We start from the raw sequence: 19,345 nt of genomic DNA on the forward strand, positions 1-19,345 counted from the left end.
GAAGGCGATTGTGTGGGCTTCCGAAGTGCCCCGTTTAACTGTCTCCTAATCTGTGGTGGAGATGGTGGTGGTAGTGGTTCCTTTGTTACTCTAAATTCCTATGAAATTGTTATCGAATACGCATACACATTTAAAAATATTTTTATGATTAATTATTTGAAGGGCAGAAAAAGGAGACTCAGTTCCTGAATATGTCTTGCAGAAGTTTTGGCTTATTGTCTCTCTCTTTCTTTCTTTTTTTTTTTTGAAACAGAAAAAGCCAAGTTTATTTGTTCAATTCTTGCATTTGAAGTTCTCCTCATTGACATCCTTTGCCTGAGACTCTGACATCGTCCTTAGCCACCACACAGCTGCCACCACCCACTTTACAGGGTTTTCCCTCTCTGTCAATCTCACAGAGGCCCGCCCATTCCCCTAGTTTCTTATTGTCATCAACCTTAATTAGGTTGTTTTGGTGTTCAGCACAGAGGGCCTCCACCAACTTGACACAGACAGGCTCATTACAGCTGGATGCAAGCGTACGAAGGTGGGCTTGGCACTTGTCTAAGGCGTTGGCAGCTTTGTGAATTCCATGCGCTGGACCATCATGGACGAGGGCGGCCTTCAGCGCCTCTTGTAAAGCCCTGTTTCCGTCCATTACACCTCCAGCGGCAATGCCTGCCTCTGTGGTGGGCTATGGGTGGAGCTGAATTTTGAACACACCCAAGCCTCCGCCTCTGTGTAGCTCTGCGGCGGCAGGGAAAGAATTACTGTCTTTTGTTAAAATAAAATACACCCTGGCTGTAAGAGTTTTCATAATGGGTTGGCAGATTTGAAAGCAACTTTCAGAATTATGTGGATTGCAGGTTAATTGACTGATTTGTCTTTATTAGATGTAAATGCTTGACAGAAGTTGGCTTGATATAATTATAATTTTTACATGCTGATTCCAAAACCCAAACACTACACTTTGTGGGTTTTGTTTGTTTGTTTTCTCGGAGTCATTGAAAGGGCATTTTTTATTTGAACCTGCCAGAATGGTAGATTTAGTTTAGCTTTTTTTCTTATCTAGTTACCCAAGGCTTTGAGCATTCTGGCCTTCATTTCAAGTAAATTATTGTAATTTGGCCTGAAGAGGTTTGAATACCTGAATGTAAGGGTGATAGTGAATGCATCTAGCTTATTTTCTAATGCTTGATGTTTGGCTTAATATTGCTTTACAGCCATCAGGCTACTCATCAGAATGAGTTCTTTTCTAGGAAGCACTCCAGAAAATACGGCAGAAGAACACAATGAGGCGAGAAGTAACGGTGGAGCTAAGCAGCCAAGGATTCTGGAAAACTGGCATCCGTTCTGATGTCTGTCAGGTAATGATGCTTCTGAGAAATACCTATGCCCCTCCCGGAAAAGTCATCTGGCACTGCCGTTTTCCTAATTCTGAGACGTTTCTGCGGCACATGCTGTCTTACAGCTAAGGGGGACACCAACCATAAATTGTTTTGTATCATTTGGGTTTTGTTTTTGTTGTTAGCTTTGGTATTGTCTTGTTTAGTTCTGTGTGCATGTGCACCCACCGGCACAGTGGTGACACTCAGTAATGCTGAATTCTGTCTCTGCATGTTGAGTGAATGCAAGTCTGTTCTTCAAATGCACCTGCCTGGCTACAGCCCATGTGTAGATATTTGTCAAAAGAGATGCTTGAGCAGCTCTACAAACAGACTCCCGAAGGCCACATGTATAAACTTGACAGGCCTACAACTCAAACTTACGTTGCAGAGAACTGAATGCGTTAATAAGTAAGAGTCACTATAAATTTCGTATTTGATCCAAGTGATAGCATATTTTCATTAGACGAGTTCTGTAGAGGAACATGGCATGTGTATATACCGACTCACTAGTAAGTATTTTTGTTTTCCCTGTGGGTGAAATTTATAGCAGATCGGAGATTCCCAAAACACAGCATATTCTTTGACTCTTCACTTGCTTTTTTGTTATGATAAATATTGGTCATGCTCCATGGGAATTGCAGTAAAGGTGGGGGTCAGATAATGTGATTTGCTGTGTTTGGCCTTTGAAGAATTCTTTCCAGGCTTCCACTTACCTGTTTTGATGGTAGCATATATTGTAATAAGTTCAGACACTCTTAGGTATTCATTTCATCATAATGAGTTTTTTTAAAAAATCAATGTTGGCATTTAATTATTATATTGAACAGTGGGATTTAATCCAATAATTAAAGGTATCGCTGTGTAATTCATTTACGATGTGATGTCCAAGGCTGAATAGTTTTGTTTTAAGATGAACTGCTGTTGATGCAGTTCTGCTAAATAGTTTGAGAATAATCCTCTGCAGCAGTAGCCAGCTACGTCCTCCAAGTCTTCCATTATTTTGCCAGTTGACCAATATTTTTTTGTCTCTAAGTACCTTCAGAAGTGAATATCTCATTCTGTTTATTCTGAGGGCCACTTGAAGCCATATCACCCAGTTCTCCTGTTTGCCGGTGTTTCTCTGAATGCAGCGTACCATCCTAGGGCAGACACCATAAAACAGTGAGCGGCATGTTAAACAGGCTGCTCAGAATCTGGTGATCTCAGTGACAAGTCAAAGTTGACTGTTTAAGGAGATCCTAAAAGTGCGGAGTGTTGAGAACTGGAAAGGACCTTAGTGACCTTCTAGTTTAGTGGTTTTCTAACTGGAGTTTTTGGTTAACTGTGAAGTTTTGCTTTATAAGAAAACCCTGTGGGGCCCTAATTTGTTTCTTCCATTGAACATAATTTAAAAAAAGGATCAAGTCCTCTTTTCTCTTTCTCTTGGTAAACAAATCTGGGTGCTGAATGAATGATCTGTTCCCCTGCAGTTCTGTGTCCTTCAGCTGTGTCACAGATGTCTTACTCTGGCTCCTCAGCTAGATGAGAAGCAGCTTGAGGACTAGGTTATCTTCTCTGTATGTATATTATACATTCTGCTTTGAGGTTGATAGGCAGAAGCACTCAGTCACTTTCTTGGACTAGCATGTGTCAGAGAAAGTGAATCCTGATGAAAACTCACACAAAGGTGAATACTTCTTCATCTGATAATAGTTCCTCCCTGTGTAGGACTCCCATTCTTCCAAAACAACAGTTGTCTATTTAGAAGCCATGCTTACTGGCATTGGCACCAATTGAATGCCAATAGGAATCCCCAATTTGGGGTGTGGTGAAGAAGGAAACTTTATTCAGTGCAAAACAGCTTAGGACTCCAAATCCTTGCAGTGTGATTGGTCTAAAAGTCACTGTCCTGATTGGCCAGAATAGAGCCTCTCTAGTTGGTTGGAGCTACACAGCTCTGATTGGATGGGGAGAGCCTCAGTCTTATTGGTTGAAATAAGATTCCAGGCACTCTTTTGTAAGAGCTGGCTCAGATGGCAGAAGCACATTGCAGGCAGTCAGTTCAGTGTAGACTTCTCCCTGAAGTGCAGCTTGCGTTAGAGGCCTCTGTGTAGAAACGGCTGCTAGGTTCTATTTTTTTAATTTTAATTTTTTTTTTTATTTGAGCCCACTTAGCCACCAGAAGCCTTTCTTAGTTAGGTGTCCTCTTACTCGGGGTTCACATTACACTCTCCCATCCTTCTAATGGAAGTCTTTTTTAAGGTTTCAGTAAAATTATCCTCGCATATAAATGACTTGATAAAGAGTGTAAATTGCTGACCTTGAGTTCATATATTGAATACAGGAATTGCTTTATGGTTTGTTAAAAAAAAAAGTCTGCATATAAATGAATGAAAGTGTGAGCCAGCCAAGCTACTTGAGAGGTTGATAGAAGCAGAAGAGAAATAAATCTGAGCACAATGGCAGTGATAAGGAAATGGGGGGCAGGGGGCATGGACTGTTAAAGACAAAATAAAAGTATCAAGTGCATGTGCTTTGGTGAAATAATTTCTCATGCACCAAAATCAAATCATCCTGGAGTCATTCTGTGGCTCCCTACCTTTGGTGAACAGATGAAGTATTTGTTTATTTATCTTGACATATTGAATGTTACTTCACCATTGGTGAATATTCTTGGAGTTGGGAAAGGAAACTGTTACCTGCATTGAGCTTAAAACATCAGCATACAGAAATGCTGCCTTAAGAGAATTTGGAGGTACTACTCATCAACTCATTCATCACTCAGGAGCAACCCAGTTCAAATTTAAATGACTTAGGGGAGAATGGCCAGGGTAAATTAACTTAATTGACTTTTGGCTCAAAGTGAGTATTTTTGCGATGAATATTTTAATGTTTTTTTATTTATATCATTTTAAGACTTGTTTATTTATACTCTTCCTTGTTCCAGATGGTAGTGAGTTGGTAATTCTTAAATATAGGAGTAGTTAAACAGCATGCCTATACAAGTGATAGGTTCCATGGTGAAAATTATTCCATTTATTACTCTTGTCTTTGCCGGTTCCTTGAATCTCCGATTCTTCTTCTCACTTAGCTTTCTGTTAGACTCTCCTCTTGTGCTCATCCAGTGAATTGGATTCTGCAGACCCCTCTCCAGTTTTGGTCACACTTCCAGTGAATACATGTTGTTAATTTTTGGCTTCCTCCATTCTCAGAGTCCTCAGGAGCCCCGCTACCCTACCTGTCTTTTCTCTCTCACAGATGATGAGACCGCGTAGATCTTTGTCCTCACCCACTCTCACTTAGGCATTTGTCATCTAGTTTTATGTATATATTGTTCACAAGTCTAGTTTGCTATTCTAGAGGCTCTATTTTTATGGGAGACTTTGAATAGATTTAAAGCTACACACTGCCATTTCCTCACAAGCTTCCAGGGGAACTTTTTAAAAATGAAAGCAGTTGCCAGGCATGAACTAGAGGAGGGTAAAAAGATGCTCAGTGATTGTGTGCATTTCAACAGCGCAGAGACTGATAATTTAAAAAACTGAGCTAGTGATTCTGACAGCCTCGTAGGTAATATTAAGACTCGGTTGTGTGGGATACAAGATGGATATGGGTCATACTTACCTTTCCATGGTATTCACAAGAGACAGACTCTTTGGAAAGAGAAACTGGTTCTGTTTGGAGCAAGTTTAGAGGAAATGATGAAGGGACTCAAAGCTGTTCCACATGAGTAAAGGTTCTAGGATATAAGACTTAGGTTAGCCAGGAGAAGAGGTGGGGACCATGCCATTCAGTGTCGTTTTTAAAAATTTTGTCTTCAGCGGTAGAACTAGATTCCAAGGAATGAGGAGACAGATTTGGGCTTACTGTTATAATAATTCTCTAATAATCAGAGTACTCTAAAGATGGTGTTATTTTCTTGACAGGTGATGATTTATTTCTCGCTGAAGGTATTAAAAATAATTAATTCGCCAGTTTGAGTTCATACTTTAGAAAGATAGTTGCACTTCATAGTCTTCGTGACTATACACCTTGAATTTTTAGCATTAGCTCCATCGAGCTCCCTGCAATTTAAATGCCTGTAAAACCATATTATAGTTTGGCCACACACTTCCATAGTATTGTTTTTTTATTTTCTAATACACACTTAAAAAAACCAAGTGGACTAACTACCAATAATTCAAATCATATTGCCATATCTTGGGAAGCCCCTGAGGTCAAAGAGAGTGTCTTCATCTTTTTCTGTTCCACAACTCTTAGAAGCCTTGTACATGGAGGTACTCAATATGTATTTATTGACTTGAATGGGAAAGAAAGACATTCTGTTGATTAGAAATTCCGTTTGGGAAAACTAATCTTTCTTTTTAAGTTAATACAGGAAACTGATTTCTGTAGTTTCAAGCTAATCCATTTGCATGTATTTTTCAACAATGCCAGCTTAAAATACTTCAAAGACTAAAATGATGTAAAGCATATGTCAGTCATTCTCTGCACTGTACCCATCCCCCAGTCACTGATGAACAAGAATGGCTCCTTTATTCTCCTGAATTCTAGGGAAACATTATTAGAGAAAAGAAAAAGATATGCGTTTCATGAAATCAGCTCCCAGCGAGGAATCTGTAGCCAAATGAAAAGTGATTGAAACAAAAAAGTAAAAGTTCCATGTTCTCAGGTGCCTTAACTGTATTGGTGGCTTTATAAAAATTGTCCTGGAAATGTCAGAACACCAAGTGTGATACCTGGAAGAGCCTCCGAGGACCATCTGGTTGAGAAGGTCTTACCTAAGGGGTAGTGATGGATGTCAGCGGGTGTGAACACATTAAAATGGCATGCAGTTTTTGCATGTTTGTGTGCAGGGGCATTTGGGGTGGGGTGAATAATCATTTTCCTTAGATTCCCAAGCGTCTTGACCATGACAGTTTCAGAATTGATGAGTCCTGATCCATTTCCTTTTTAAGTAAAGATAGACAAGGAAGCACAGAAATTCTACTTGAGTGAGAGCTGGTAGGCCTTGTTGTAAGCAGTATTTTATATTTGCTTATTTAATCCTTTTAACTGTCCTTGCCAGTAGCTATATCGATTTTCCCCATTTTACGGTGAGGAAGCTGAGGCTGGGAAGTGAAATAACTGGCCCCAAGTCCCACAGTGAATGGGTGAGAGAGGAGGAGTTGGACCCAGGCATCCTGGTTCCAGAGAATATACCCTCACCAGCTAAGTCCACCGCCCTTTGGGATGCCCTGCAGCTAGCACACTGTTTGGAGACCTTGTGATATGGATTCTGTGATGCAAAAATGGTTCTTGTTTGTTGCATTTTAAAAGTTGTTATAGAGTTAAAAGTATTGACATTTTTTTTTTCTTAGCATGCAATGATGCTACCTGTTTTGACCCATCATATTCGCTACCACCAATGCCTAATGCACCTAGACAAGTTGATAGGATATACTTTCCAAGATCGTTGTCTGTTACAGGTAAGAATTACTCTCCTGAACACTCTTGTGATATACAAGATAGGAGTAATTCATCCTTCATTCTGGTTGCCACTTTCAAATCCTTTTTATCACATTTTTTTTTTTTTTTTTTTGAAGCTGTCCCTAAAAAAATCAACTAAAGCAAAAATTTGCCCATCAATCCTGAGCTCCTTCTTTCAGTTTTTCCTTTATGGCTCTTCAGGCATTGAGTACTCTAACTTTCCTCTGAAGGATGTAGATTTTTAGATTTATTTTTAGAAGAGGGCTTGCACCAGAACTCTGGAAATCTAACATTGGAGGAGATAAAATGGAAAGATCAGGGCTTTAAACTCGACTGGATACACGGATCTCTTTCCTGTTTCATTTGGGATGATGTAAAGGCGGCGCTTCTGCGTTGGGTTTTTAAGACTGAACTTATTTCATTGAAATTTTAGCTGGCCATGACTCACCCGAGTCATCATTTAAATTTTGGAATGAATCCTGATCATGCCAGGAATTCTTTGTCTAACTGTGGAATTCGGCAGCCCAAATATGGAGATAGAAAAGTTCATCACATGCACATGCGGAAAAAAGGTATGTTTGGAGTCTACTCTTGTCTTTCAGTCTGTGTTCTCACCTGTAAATTAAATCTCCACCAGGAATGGTTCCCTGGTGACTGTTGCATGCTCTCTCATTCTTTAGTGCTTCTTGACCCATAAATAATAACATTCACTTTGAGCAGAGCATTGTAATAAGGGTGGATGAATTTTTGGAAAATATTTTTCTCCTATCAAGTCTTTTAAGTAACTAAGTTAATTAAACTTGTACATATGCAGATTTTAAACTTTTTAAAGTTAAATTGGGATGAGCCCAATAATTTTCTTTCTACCTGTCATATCATGGCCCTAGAATGCTTCTAACAGTATTTACTTGTGTATTTCTTTCTAAAATAGGAATTAACACCCTAATAAATATTATGTCACGTCTTGGCCAAGATGACCCAACTCCCTCAAGGTAAAGTAGATTTTTTAACAACAGTTTTATTGCGATATAATTCACATATCATACAATTCACCTATTTAAAATATACAACTCACTAGTTTTTAGTATGTTCACAATATTGTGCAACTGTATCACTGCCTAATTTTAGAACATTTCATTACCCTTAAAAGAAACCCTGTACCTATTAATAGTTACTCCCCATTTCTCTCAGTCTGCTCAGCCCTAGGCAACCACTACGTTCAGTCTTTATGGATTTGTGCATTCTGAACATTTTGTATCAGTAGTATTGTATGTTGTGATCCTTTGTGACTGGATTATTTTATTTAGCACAACAGTTTTAAGATTTGTCCATTTTATAGTATGTATTAGTACTTCATTTCTTTTTAATATTCCATGGTCTGATTATGCTGTATTTTATTTAATCATTTATCAATTAGTGGCATTTGCGTTATTTCCACTTTTCGGCTATCATGAATGATGTTGCTGTGAATATGTGTATAGATTTTCGTGTGGATATATGTTTTGATTTTTCTTGGCTATACACCTAGGGGTGGAATTGTTGGGTCATATGCTAACTCTCCTTACCCTCTTAAGAAGACTCTCCTTACCCTCTTAAGAAGCTGCCAGAGTTTTCCAAAACGGCTATACTATTTTATATTCTCAACAGCAGTACAGTAGTCCCTCTCTATATCGTGATTCACTTATTGTGGCCTCACTGTATCACGGGATTTTTAAAAATATTATATTTAATTATTTATCGCGGATTTTTTGCTATATTGTGGGATTTTGCAGTACTGTATATGTATATTGTTAAAATTATGTAGGTTTAAGAGTGTAGAATATGTTTAAGAACATAAGTAGTATTTATAAAAGTGTGGAAAAGGTTAATAAGGGAGTGGAAAAGGTTAATAACGGATTGGGAATGGTTTATGAGTGTGTGGGAAGGCTTTATAAAGCCTTAAAATATATATAAATACTAAAATAAATGTAAGGTTCCTACTTCACGGATTTTCACCTATCGTGGGGGCGTCTAGAACGTAATACCTGCGATAAGTGAGGGAATACTGTATATCAGGGTTCTGATATCTTCATGTCTTTCCCAATACTTGTTATTATCTGTCTTTTTGATTCTAGCCATCCTATTGGGTTTTGTTTGAATTTCCCTGATAGCTAATGATGTTGAGCATCTTTTTCATGTGCTTATTGGCCATTTATATTCTCTTCTCTGGAGAAATAGTTGTTCAGATCTTTCCCCTACTTTTAATTAGGTTATTTTTATTATCGTGTTACAATCATTTATATACTAGATACAAGTCCCTTATGAGATACAGTATTTGCAATTTTTTTCCCCTCATCCTGTGGATCATTTTTCACTCTCTTGATGATGTCCTTTAAAGCACAAATGTCCGATTTACTATTTCTTTTGTTGTTTGTGCTTTTAGTGTCATGTCTAAAAATCTTTGCCCAATCTAAAGTCACAGTTGGGATTTTGACAGGGATTGTATTGAATCTGTAGGTCAATTTCTAAACGATTGCCATCTTAAGATAAAGGCTTCTTATCCTTGAACATTGGGTGTCTTTATATTTCTTTGTCTTTTAAAATTTCTTTCAAAAAAATTTTATAGTTTTTCAGAGCATAAATTTTGTATATCTTTTGCTAAACTTATTCCTAGGTATTTTATTTTTTTTGATGCTGCTGTAAGTGGAATTGCTTTCTTAAGTTCAGTTTTAGATTGTTCATTGCAAGTGTATTAGAAATATGATTGATTTTTGTATATTGAGCTTGTATCCTGCAACATTGGTGAGCTCATTTGTTAACTCTTAATAGGCTTTTAGTATATTTCTTAGCATATTCTATTATATGATCATATCACCTGCAAACAGAGATAATTTTACTTTTTCCTTTCTAGTCTGGATGAGTTTTGTTTCATTTTCTTAACCTTTTTGCCCTAGCTAGAGCCTCCAGTGCAATATAAAATCAAAGTCATGAGAGCAGATACTTTTCCTTTTTCTGATCTCAAGGGGAAAGCATTCAGTCTTTCATCACTGAGACTTAGGTTAGATGCCCTTTATCAGGTTGAAGAAGTTCCCTGCTCTTCCTACTTTGCTTAATGTTTTTATTATTATTATGAAACTGTGTTGAATTTTGTCAGATGCTTTTTTTTGCATTTATTGAGATGATAATGTGATCCCTCCCCCATTTATTCTACTTACATGGTATATTAGTTCATTCCTTTTGGGGTGTTAAACCAACCTTGCTTTCCTGGGGTACATCCTACTTCATCATGGTGTGTAGTCTTTTTTATACTGCGAATTTAGTTTGTTAGTGTTGAGGATTCTTGTGTCTATGTTCATAAGTGATACAATTCTGTAGTTTTCATTTTCTGTGATGCTTTTGTCTGGTTTCATAGCATAATACTGGCCTCATGTAATGGGTTGGGAAGTTTATATGTTAGCTTTTCTTATTTTATTTCTTGATTTAAAAGATACTTTCATATATCAATATTCTTATTTTATGTGGCCTTCAGGCCCTGAAGAATCTGCAAAGGAAGTGGGCTGGGCCTGTATAAGCTCATTAACATCCCAGAAAGTAGAATGAAAGCAAGTTCCTAATGGCTGATGAGGCCAAGTTTTAATGATCTTTGTCTCCTCTGCCCCAGCTAATATTATCGGTATGTAAATTATGTCTTTGATAGCATTTTCAGACCTCAAGATTTATGTTTTCTTTTGCTCTATTACAAAGAGATGGCTTACTTTCCGTGGCAAAAGGAATGGTATCTGAGAGACACTGTTCTTTCTGATATTTCCATTTTGAAAATGATACCACCAGCAGAGAATAAACAATTTCTTTTGTCCTTTGACTTCTGGCCTTTGGTGCTCGTATTGAGAGTCTCTTGCTGTGTCCCTGATCTCTTTGCTGTTATAGAGTTGACTGGAGTTTCTGTTCTGGAAGACCAGGTCTGCTACTGCTGGGAGGTTGCTGCCTAGTGTTCCCCCCCTGGGCAGAGCCTGGGAGCTGCAATTAGGAGGCTTCATACAAATGTAATTCCCCAGACATTTTCCAGTGCCTTTTGAGTTGGGGGTGGTTTGTAGGTATTGTAGGTGATCCAAAGGCAAGTAAGACAAAGCTTCACTCACCAGGAGGCCTGACTACGTGGGGTGGGGTGAGAGTGCTATAAACATAAATAACTTAATATTGGGGACACTGCTGAGTGCTTCAGTGGAGGTCAAGAACAGAATATACACACCAGACTGCTGTGGGACCACAGATAGCTCTGGTTGGTGGCTGTGTGGGGATTATAGGTCAGTTTTATACTGTGCACTTGAATAATTGAGCTCACTGGAAACGATTTGCCCTCTCCTCTGTTTGTTTCTTAGTTTGCTAGTATAAAATGGGGTGCAGTCGCCTCTGTTCCTTGGAAGTGTTTGAATATTTTTGAAGCAAGGACCACCTATCTGCACCCGTCAGTGGCGGTGTCCCCTCCCAAGCAGCTTGCTCAGAATTTCAGACTTCACAAAGGAAGAGAGGTCGAGTGAGTCAGTTGTTGGGGAGCTCTGTTTGTGGCCCTGATGGCAGTGGAGAGCGGACAAGCAGGGCGGCCTGGGGAGAGGGCTGCGAGGAGGGGCTCTGGACTGCCTTCTCCTCCTAGTCCCCCTGCAAACCACTTCTCCCACCCTGCCCATCCTGCGGGACGACTAGTGGCCGCCTCTGACAGGTCCCCTTCACCCCGCAGCCAGCCATCCTGCTACTTCTGGAGCCTTGAGTCTAGTTCTTAGCGGTAACCTGCGTGAAAACTTTCTGTGACGTCCTGTCACCTATCGCGTAAGTTGGAACCTCCCCACCTGGCAGTCCCCCAACATGCATGACTGGGCCCCAGGCCACTTTTCCGGGCACATCTTCGTTTACCTGTGGCTCGCTGCACACCAGTAAGTGTGAAGGACCTACTGTGCTGGCTGGTGCACTGTCCCCCGCGTGGCAGCGGCCACAGAACAGCTGCGTGGGGAATGCCCTGCAACCCCGTGACGTCCTGTCCAGATCCTGCAGGCACCTGTCCTACGGTGCGTGTCCTGGTCCTCCCGTGTGCTGTCACTGTGGTGGGCTGACTTTGTTTAGTGTAAGCGTTTTGAATGTCTATGGTCCTGCTCTTTTATTTTTCTCTTTTTAAATTTTCTTTCCTTTTGCAGCCATGTCTTTAAAAAAGAGTAGGGCTTTAGTAAATACTAAAGGAAAGAATGCCGTTCGTGATAATACTTTTATCCAAGGTTATTTACTTGTTGGCTAGCAGTAGGGGAACTGGGGCATTAAGAAGGGTCGTGGTGCACTGACCAGTGTGGCTCAGTTGGTTGGGTGTCGTCACACAAACTGTAGGGTCGCCTGTTTCGTTCCCGGTCAGGGCACCTGCCTGGGTTACATGTTCAGTCCCCAGTCGGGGTGTGTGTGGACGATTGATGTTTCTCTCTTGCGTTGATGTTTCTGTCCCTCTCTTCCCTTTTTCTCTTATTTCTAATGATAATAATGATAAGGAGAAGGGTCGTGGTCAGAGCCATCAACAGAGGTTTAAGTGGCTGGTTAGTATTTTACTTAATCTGATTAGGGATCAGCTAGGATTTACGAAATGTCACAAAGACTTTTAAAATTAAGAGGTAAAATCCTGTCTACCTATCAAAACTACAAAATAATGAACTTTTATGATGGCATCATCTCAAGTGAATACGCCACCCATAATTTTAAAGTGTTACTGCTTAATCACCTAAATCTCAGTTGTATTGAACTCATGCGCATTGCGTTGAAATGTTACCCCAGAAAGGCTCTCTGAAGGATCAGGCATGTGGTATTATTTAAGTAATCCATGTATTATCAGTAAGACCGGAGGGGCCAGAAGACTGGTAATGGAAAAGTGAGAGAATCAAGTGGCCTTGGTTTATTTTGTTTTGATTGGTAGCGTCATTGCTAGGCAGAATGTATAAGAATCTATTGGACCAACTAGAGAGACACCTATGGACTATTAATTAATGTCTTTGTGTTTAAGAAAATTATAATTGCAAAGTATATTTTAAATTAGTTATACACAGGTGTTTTGCATTAAAAACACAGTAACAATATTCATTCAATATATGCAAATTCCACCTAGTGGTTAACTGATCTGAATGGTTCAAGTTAAATCGCAAAGATGCTTAACCTGGGTACCATGGCTCCAATGGGTCTTAGACCTAGCAGCCCTGGGACCTCACTTCCCCCCGAGTGGCCAGGTAGATAGACGTAATGAATAGAAGGGATTCCCGAATTGGGTGGAAGGTTCCACTGCACCCCAAGCCCCCTTCTAGCTCTGCTCTGCCAGTCACTGCTGGGGGCTGAGAAGGTGGAGTGAAGAAAGGGTGTCCACGCTCTCACTTTAGCAGTTGTCCTTGGACTTGGCGCAAGTCCCAGGTGGGTTCCATAAGTAAAGGACATCTTACAGCAACTACTGTGTCAGGGAGACTGTTGTTTTATAAAGCGCTTTGAATTCCTCAGACCGAATGTGCTGTATAAATGTTACAGTTCATCTAGATTTCATAATGCCTCTGTTGATTCACTTCTCAGAAGCAAATGGAGTGTTTACTGCTCAGTAAACATCTCATCTTAGAGCTTGCTAGTACTTACAATGGGGGTGATTTTTAAAAAGTATAAAAAATGGAATAAGGAACAAAAGACTTGCTACTGTTTTAAGGCCTAATGCTTGTTTCTTTATTCCCTTCTTTTTTTTAAAGTAAACTTTTAGATTATGAATTCTTCACCATAGCCACAAATTTTTCTTTGTTTTTTTTTTTTTTTCCCCACTTCCCATTATCGGCTTGCCAGAATGCCTTTTTCATATAAATGAATGCCATAAATTGAAGTGAGGGTTCAGAATCACTTCTTTGGGGCTCGTATCTTTCCAGTTTTCTTCCTATTATATTTATGCTTCTCTTAAAATTCCAAAATGTGGAGGACTGGTGGGGTAGAAGACTAAACTTACTTACGAGATATGTGAAATAATATAAAATTGAACTCAACACGCCAAGTGGATGATTTGGTAGCCAAGAGTCATTTAATTTACAAATCAAAAAGATTTACATATACTGAAACTGTAGAAAGACTTTAAATATGGAAGCTAAACTGGCACACATGAAACAGATGACAGCGAAAGACAGGATGTAGTTTCGTCCTAAACCGAGTGATACGTGTGGGGACGGAGGTGTGAGAGCTCTGGTAATTAGGGCAGGCCTCTCAGCTGACCCGACGCGTGAGCAGGATTCAGGCGCGGTGACATGCAAGGGAGAAGGGGCTGTGTGTGCCTGGTACAGTGTCCATGTGGGCGGCGCAGGGTTTTCAGTTTCTGTTGAAAGCAGGGATAAATGGGTGGCCACGCTGCACGAGATAAAGAATGGCCTGGAAAGCCAGATGGGTGGAGGCTTGGTATTCAGCTGTTGAATTTTTTGAGACGATGAGGGTCCGTGTCAGGGGTATTTAAGGAAACCCCCGGGGTCAGGGAGGCTGGGCCTGCTGAGGCCCAGGCCTGTCCCTTGCCTTCTTTGCCCGGGTCCCGGGGGCTTGGCGTGCCCTCTTTCCCTCCCCATTGCTGTCACCATGCTTCATGGTTTCCTGTCGTTACAAAGCCCCAAAGCCCATATTTTCTCTTTCTGCAGCGAGCACTGAAACAAGTACTCAGACTCTTCTCACGTATGGCTTTAGATAGCTCAGTTCCCAGGCAACTCTGATCCAGTCCGGTTTGTACCCACCGCTTCAAGAGACTGCCCGTCAGTGGCCTCAGCTGTTTCTTCCCATCGTACCTGTATCTTTGTTTCTTGAAATGTGTTCTTCTCTTTGGCTAGAGGATGACACTGGCCTCCTTTCCCTCCCACCTTCCCGGCCAGTCCTTCTCCTCTGCTGACCTCCCTTCTGCTTGACCTCACTGTGACCGGCCCTGGGCCCGTCCTGGGCCTGCTTTTCTGCAGCTGCATTTGCTTCCTGAGCCGTGTCATCCGGTTCCGTCGCTTGGAACCCTGTCTAAACACTGACCACACCTAAGAATTTACCACCCGCTTTGTCCTTGTCCCCGAGCAGTTATTATAACTCTTCATTTGGATGTTTTATGGACATCTCGAGTTATTATGTCTAAAATGCAGCTGTTGCCTTGCCTCAGACCTATTCCACTTTTTGTCTTCCCCTTGTAGTGAATGGCACCTCTTTTGCCCAGATACCTCAGACAAAATCTAGGCATTGACCTTCATTCTTTTCTTTGCCCAGCTTCCAGATCCCAACTATCATAGAGTCATAGAGAGGTTAACATTCCGCTGGACGTGGAGGGCTGAGTAGGGGTTTTCAATGTGGCTCCTTGCACAGCAAGAGGGGAGCACTCTAGGGTGGCAGAGAGCTCGCTTGAACAGAGGCCCTGAGTGTTTGGGGAGGGGTGCCCTGTTTAGAGGGTACTAGGCAGTTTTGAAGCAAGGGCCCCAACACATAGGTGGGAGAGTACAGCATAATGGGACCGACATGGTAACGTAGGCTAGGGCACGGGCCATGGGAAGCTGTCCTGAGAACACTGTGCCCTAACTGACTTCTCAGTGTCCAGGTCTCTAACTAGAACACATTCTCCTTTCTCTTGTCTACCCGGCAGCAGTATAGAAAGACTCCCAGTTGTTAGGGTGCTGTTGCCTCACTTAAATCCGATTCCCAGGGGAAGGAAACCCCTAGGTTGGAAAGCCTGACCCCATGGTATGAGGGGATGTCCCCTCGCTCTCCCACTAGGCTAAGAGGTTGGTCAGGGCTCTGAATTGAGAGGCACGAGGTAAGGCATTTTCATTACTAAAAGACGTAACCCTCCTGTGTTCTTTCTTTGAGGAGAGAGGGAGGGAACATAAAGGCATGCTGTTTTAAGTGATCTTTAAAATTTCCCTACAGGATTAATCACAATGAACGGTTGGAGTTCCTGGGTGATGCTGTTGTTGAATTTCTGACCAGGTAAGGAGGCTTTTCTCTCTTGCCCATTCATTGCATTTTATAGGTAACATACTCAATACATTGCCTTCTTTGTAATTAGTAAGATAAGCCATGGAAACATTGTGTATTTTGTGCGTGCTGTGGAGCTTAAAAGCCACGTGTCTGTGGCTCTTGCCCTGATAACTGGCACTCACTGTTGCGGTAACGAGCAAGATTACAAGATGAAAGGGTGGCTGGTGTCTCTGTCCTGTCAAGTTTATGTTCAAGTTGCTACGGCCACAAGAGATCAGCCAGCCTTGGTCTCGGTGCTTCAGAGCTTCTGTTCAATTTGTAAAGGAAGGGATATTTCAAAATGTCATTTCATTTTCCAGGATTTGTCTTTGATCCCTTCCTCACTCTTTCTGATCTCTAGGGAAGGAACGCTTACATGTAATTTTAGTGATGAGATTTTGGGGTGTGTGTGTGTGTGTGTGTGTGTGTGTGTTCTCTCCCCAGAATGCCTTAATTTGGAAGTGGGGGTAAGAAAGGGTGATTTGTTTTCTCATACTCACATACTTTTTCTTATAGAGGGAGATAACACGTGCTTTTCTTGGAACTAGCCTGAGCTCTGTTTATTCTCTTTGGGTCATTTCTTTTCCCAAGAAGGACACAGTGAGCCAGAGGGCTGCTCTCCGAGCCTGCTCGCACAGGGCGCAACAGGACTGTACAAACATAGTGGCCCTAGAAAACCGGTGTGAGGGCGAGGAGACACCAGCTGTTGCTGTGGCCCAGACTGGCGTTGCCGCCGGCCTTCTTCCCCAGGCCCGCGCTATCCTCATCCGCCCCTTTAGGCTCGTTCTTACAGCACTGCCAGCCACAGGGGCCACTCTTGGTTCCGGTCCTGTCCCTGTCTGTCCTTGTGAAGGATATGCCTCCACTGTGGCCCTGCTTGGGGCTTCCCAGGCTTCTCTTCAGGGGCTGCTCAAGTCCAGTCCAAGAAAGGTATTTGTTTCCAGGCCCAGGTTGTGTGTATCAGAGAGGTTTTCTCTTAGCAAGGTGTGTTAGCTTGTTAAGATTTCAGAGAAACCTTTTAACAGAAATAAATGTGGAAGTACAAGAGAATGGTGCCATTTGGGTTTTGACACATTCAAGTACACTATGCTTTCTATGTAACTTTCAAAGGATTTCAGGCACACCCTTCATTCTAGTTCAGTTCAGCTGGTAGCTGTTGCACCCTTCCTTTGTGCCCAGCCTGCTTTTGTGATCAGAGCCACAGGCAGACCGTTGTGATGCATATTTACGTATGTGCTTTTTTTTGCAGCGTCCACTTGTACTACTTGTTTCCTAGTCTGGAAGAAGGAGGATTAGCGACTTACCGCACGGCCATTGTTCAGAATCAACACCTTGCCATGCTAGCCAAGGTGCGCTCAACACCTGAAGCCCTTGGAGTGCACCTGGCTTACTCGCCTTCAGTCCACACATAAGTTTGCATTTGAATAAGTAACTCTTTAGCTAGCGTGTATTAGGGTTTAATATTTTAAAGACCAGAAAGTATTTTTTTGTTTGGGTTTTAAGGATTGAGCCTTATGAGTTTGGTTACCTTTGTGAGTTTTACTAGCAGCTAATGAACTCCGTAGTGAGGTAACCTGATAACAGAAGGAAAAATTTGACAGATGTGCATAAAGAGAGTTAGGCATTGGGGGAAAAGGAACATGAGAGCAAAGCAAAAAAAAAAAAAAAAATTTCTTTTTGTATTTTCCTTTGTGTACTATTTTTGTATTACATTTGTTTTTAATTTAACAAGCACAATTAAAGGTTTGAATAGAATACTCCAGGCCATTTATATTCATAGGGGGTACTTTACAGATCTTTGAGAATCCTCCCGAGTTACAGATCTTATTAATTAAGATTTAGGGTTTAGGCTGTCCAGCCAGCCACATTGACTTAGCTAAGTGAGTAACAAAACCTTTTCTTGATTTAGATTCATGGTGGACATATCACTTACGTTATCTCATTTGATGTTCCTGTCTCTGTGCAGTGTCTCCTTAGAGTAAATCATGACAGACAGAACACGGGCACTTACCTTGGCCATCAGATTCTGGCCCCTCCCTCTTCTTACAGACTGGGGGCCATGGCGGATCATTGCTCTCTTCTCCATGCCTCTGCTTTCTCATCTGTACAATGGGGACGGCATTAGCACCTGCCACGCAGAGTAGCTGTGAGAACGACAGGACGTTTATCATTTGAGCTAATGATTCCATTTATAAAGGGCTTGGCACAACGCCTGTTCATCACAGTAATCCCCAAACATGTAAATGAAGTAGAAGGAGTTAGTTGCTTTTCTTGTTGCTGCGACTGTTCTCATTATAAATCATTACGTTTTATAGACCTGTGGATTTATTCAATAGCAGGGGGACTGTGGCTCTTAAATCCCCAAACACTGATGACCCACTGAAAAAGCTTTTGTGAGTTTTTCTTGATTTTTGTCTTAAGTAATTTTTATTTTTAATTTTGATATAAATGTTGGAATTCGGTAGAAATCACTACGTAAAACCCACTCTATGACTGGCTTCTTAATCTGATCTTGCCACGGCACTAATTACATTCAAAATGTGGTTAATTTTATCCCGCGGTTTGTGTGTCAGCGTGAGGGTGTTGTCGTGTTTATGTAGCGGCAGCAGCAGCAGCACCGTTATAGCGGTAGGCGTTTGAGAATGGAAACAATGATGCCTCAGTGAAAAACTGTAGGCAACAGGTACACCGGCTTGGTTTTAGCAGCCTCAAACTGAATAAAATTCCACAGCTCTTAAGTAAAATTGCTTCAGTGTTTAGTTGATTAAATTGTCAAGCTGCTTCCTGGTAGTCCACAGGAAATACATGTTAGTAAACAGATTATTCTCTTTCCAGTGTGAGATATCATGGAATTGCATAATTATTTTTTGAACAATTTTAGGGAGGATATTTATAAAATGTGGGAGATTTCCATAGTATGAAACCAGAAGCTACAACGTAGCACATTGGGTGCTTTACAAAGCCATGAGTTATGCGGGGGGCGGTCAGTTTCTCCCGTCAGGGACTTCTGGATGATCTTCCTCCACACCAACATCCATCAGTCCCATAGCATTCCACACTGTCTGCTCCGGCAGAAGGCAATGGAGGGCTTGCTCCTCCTCTTGCTAGACCAGTGGTTCTAGCCCTTTGGGAGGAGAAAACTTGATGGAGGATTGCTGACCTCTCTGAGAATGTAGTGAAAGCCCTAAGTTAACTCTTTAGACAAAAGAATATATTAACATATGCACAATTGAACATGACTTTTCTTTTTAAAAGTTTCTCTAATGCCTACATGAAAAAAATAAGGATATGGAACAGGGATTATGAGACATTGGAAGATTCATAGTATTCCAAAATAGTTGTTTATAACATGAAATATGGCTTGCAGTCTACTCTCCAGCAGGGCTCCAGAGATAGCATACAATTGGATTTTCCCAGTGAAGTTGTGAAACAGATGAAATTTACATATTCTAGTATAAGCTCTTGCACTTGGGGATCAATTTTTTAAGAGGTGTTTTCTGCTGTTGCATTTGTGGTAGTCAAAACTCATTTGAGTGTAT

The 19,345-nt window shown here is 41.2% G+C and overlaps 1 protein-coding gene and 1 pseudogene across 2 annotated transcripts in view; one reads left to right on the forward strand and one right to left on the reverse strand.

Annotated features, from left to right (window-relative positions):
- The window catches only part of DROSHA (drosha ribonuclease III), a 103,380-nt gene that overhangs the window by 53,975 nt on the left and 30,060 nt on the right, over positions 1-19,345 (forward strand). For both annotated transcript variants that reach the window (XM_090276201.1, XM_090276202.1), the window contains 6 exons: positions 1,239-1,346; positions 6,707-6,814; positions 7,249-7,387; positions 7,747-7,807; positions 15,717-15,776; positions 17,056-17,155. In XM_090276201.1, the coding sequence (XP_090132327.1) occupies positions 1,239-1,346; positions 6,707-6,814; positions 7,249-7,387; positions 7,747-7,807; positions 15,717-15,776; positions 17,056-17,155 (576 nt within the window). The remainder of the gene's footprint in view (positions 1-1,238; positions 1,347-6,706; positions 6,815-7,248; positions 7,388-7,746; positions 7,808-15,716; positions 15,777-17,055; positions 17,156-19,345) is intronic.
- On the reverse strand, positions 274-1,206 carry LOC150008239 (small ribosomal subunit protein eS12 pseudogene; annotated as a pseudogene).

Source organism: Furipterus horrens, unplaced genomic scaffold (genome assembly GCF_987537825.1).
Source record: "Furipterus horrens unplaced genomic scaffold, mFurHor1.1.pri manual_scaffold_5, whole genome shotgun sequence".
Lineage (NCBI taxonomy): Eukaryota > Metazoa > Chordata > Mammalia > Chiroptera > Furipteridae > Furipterus > Furipterus horrens.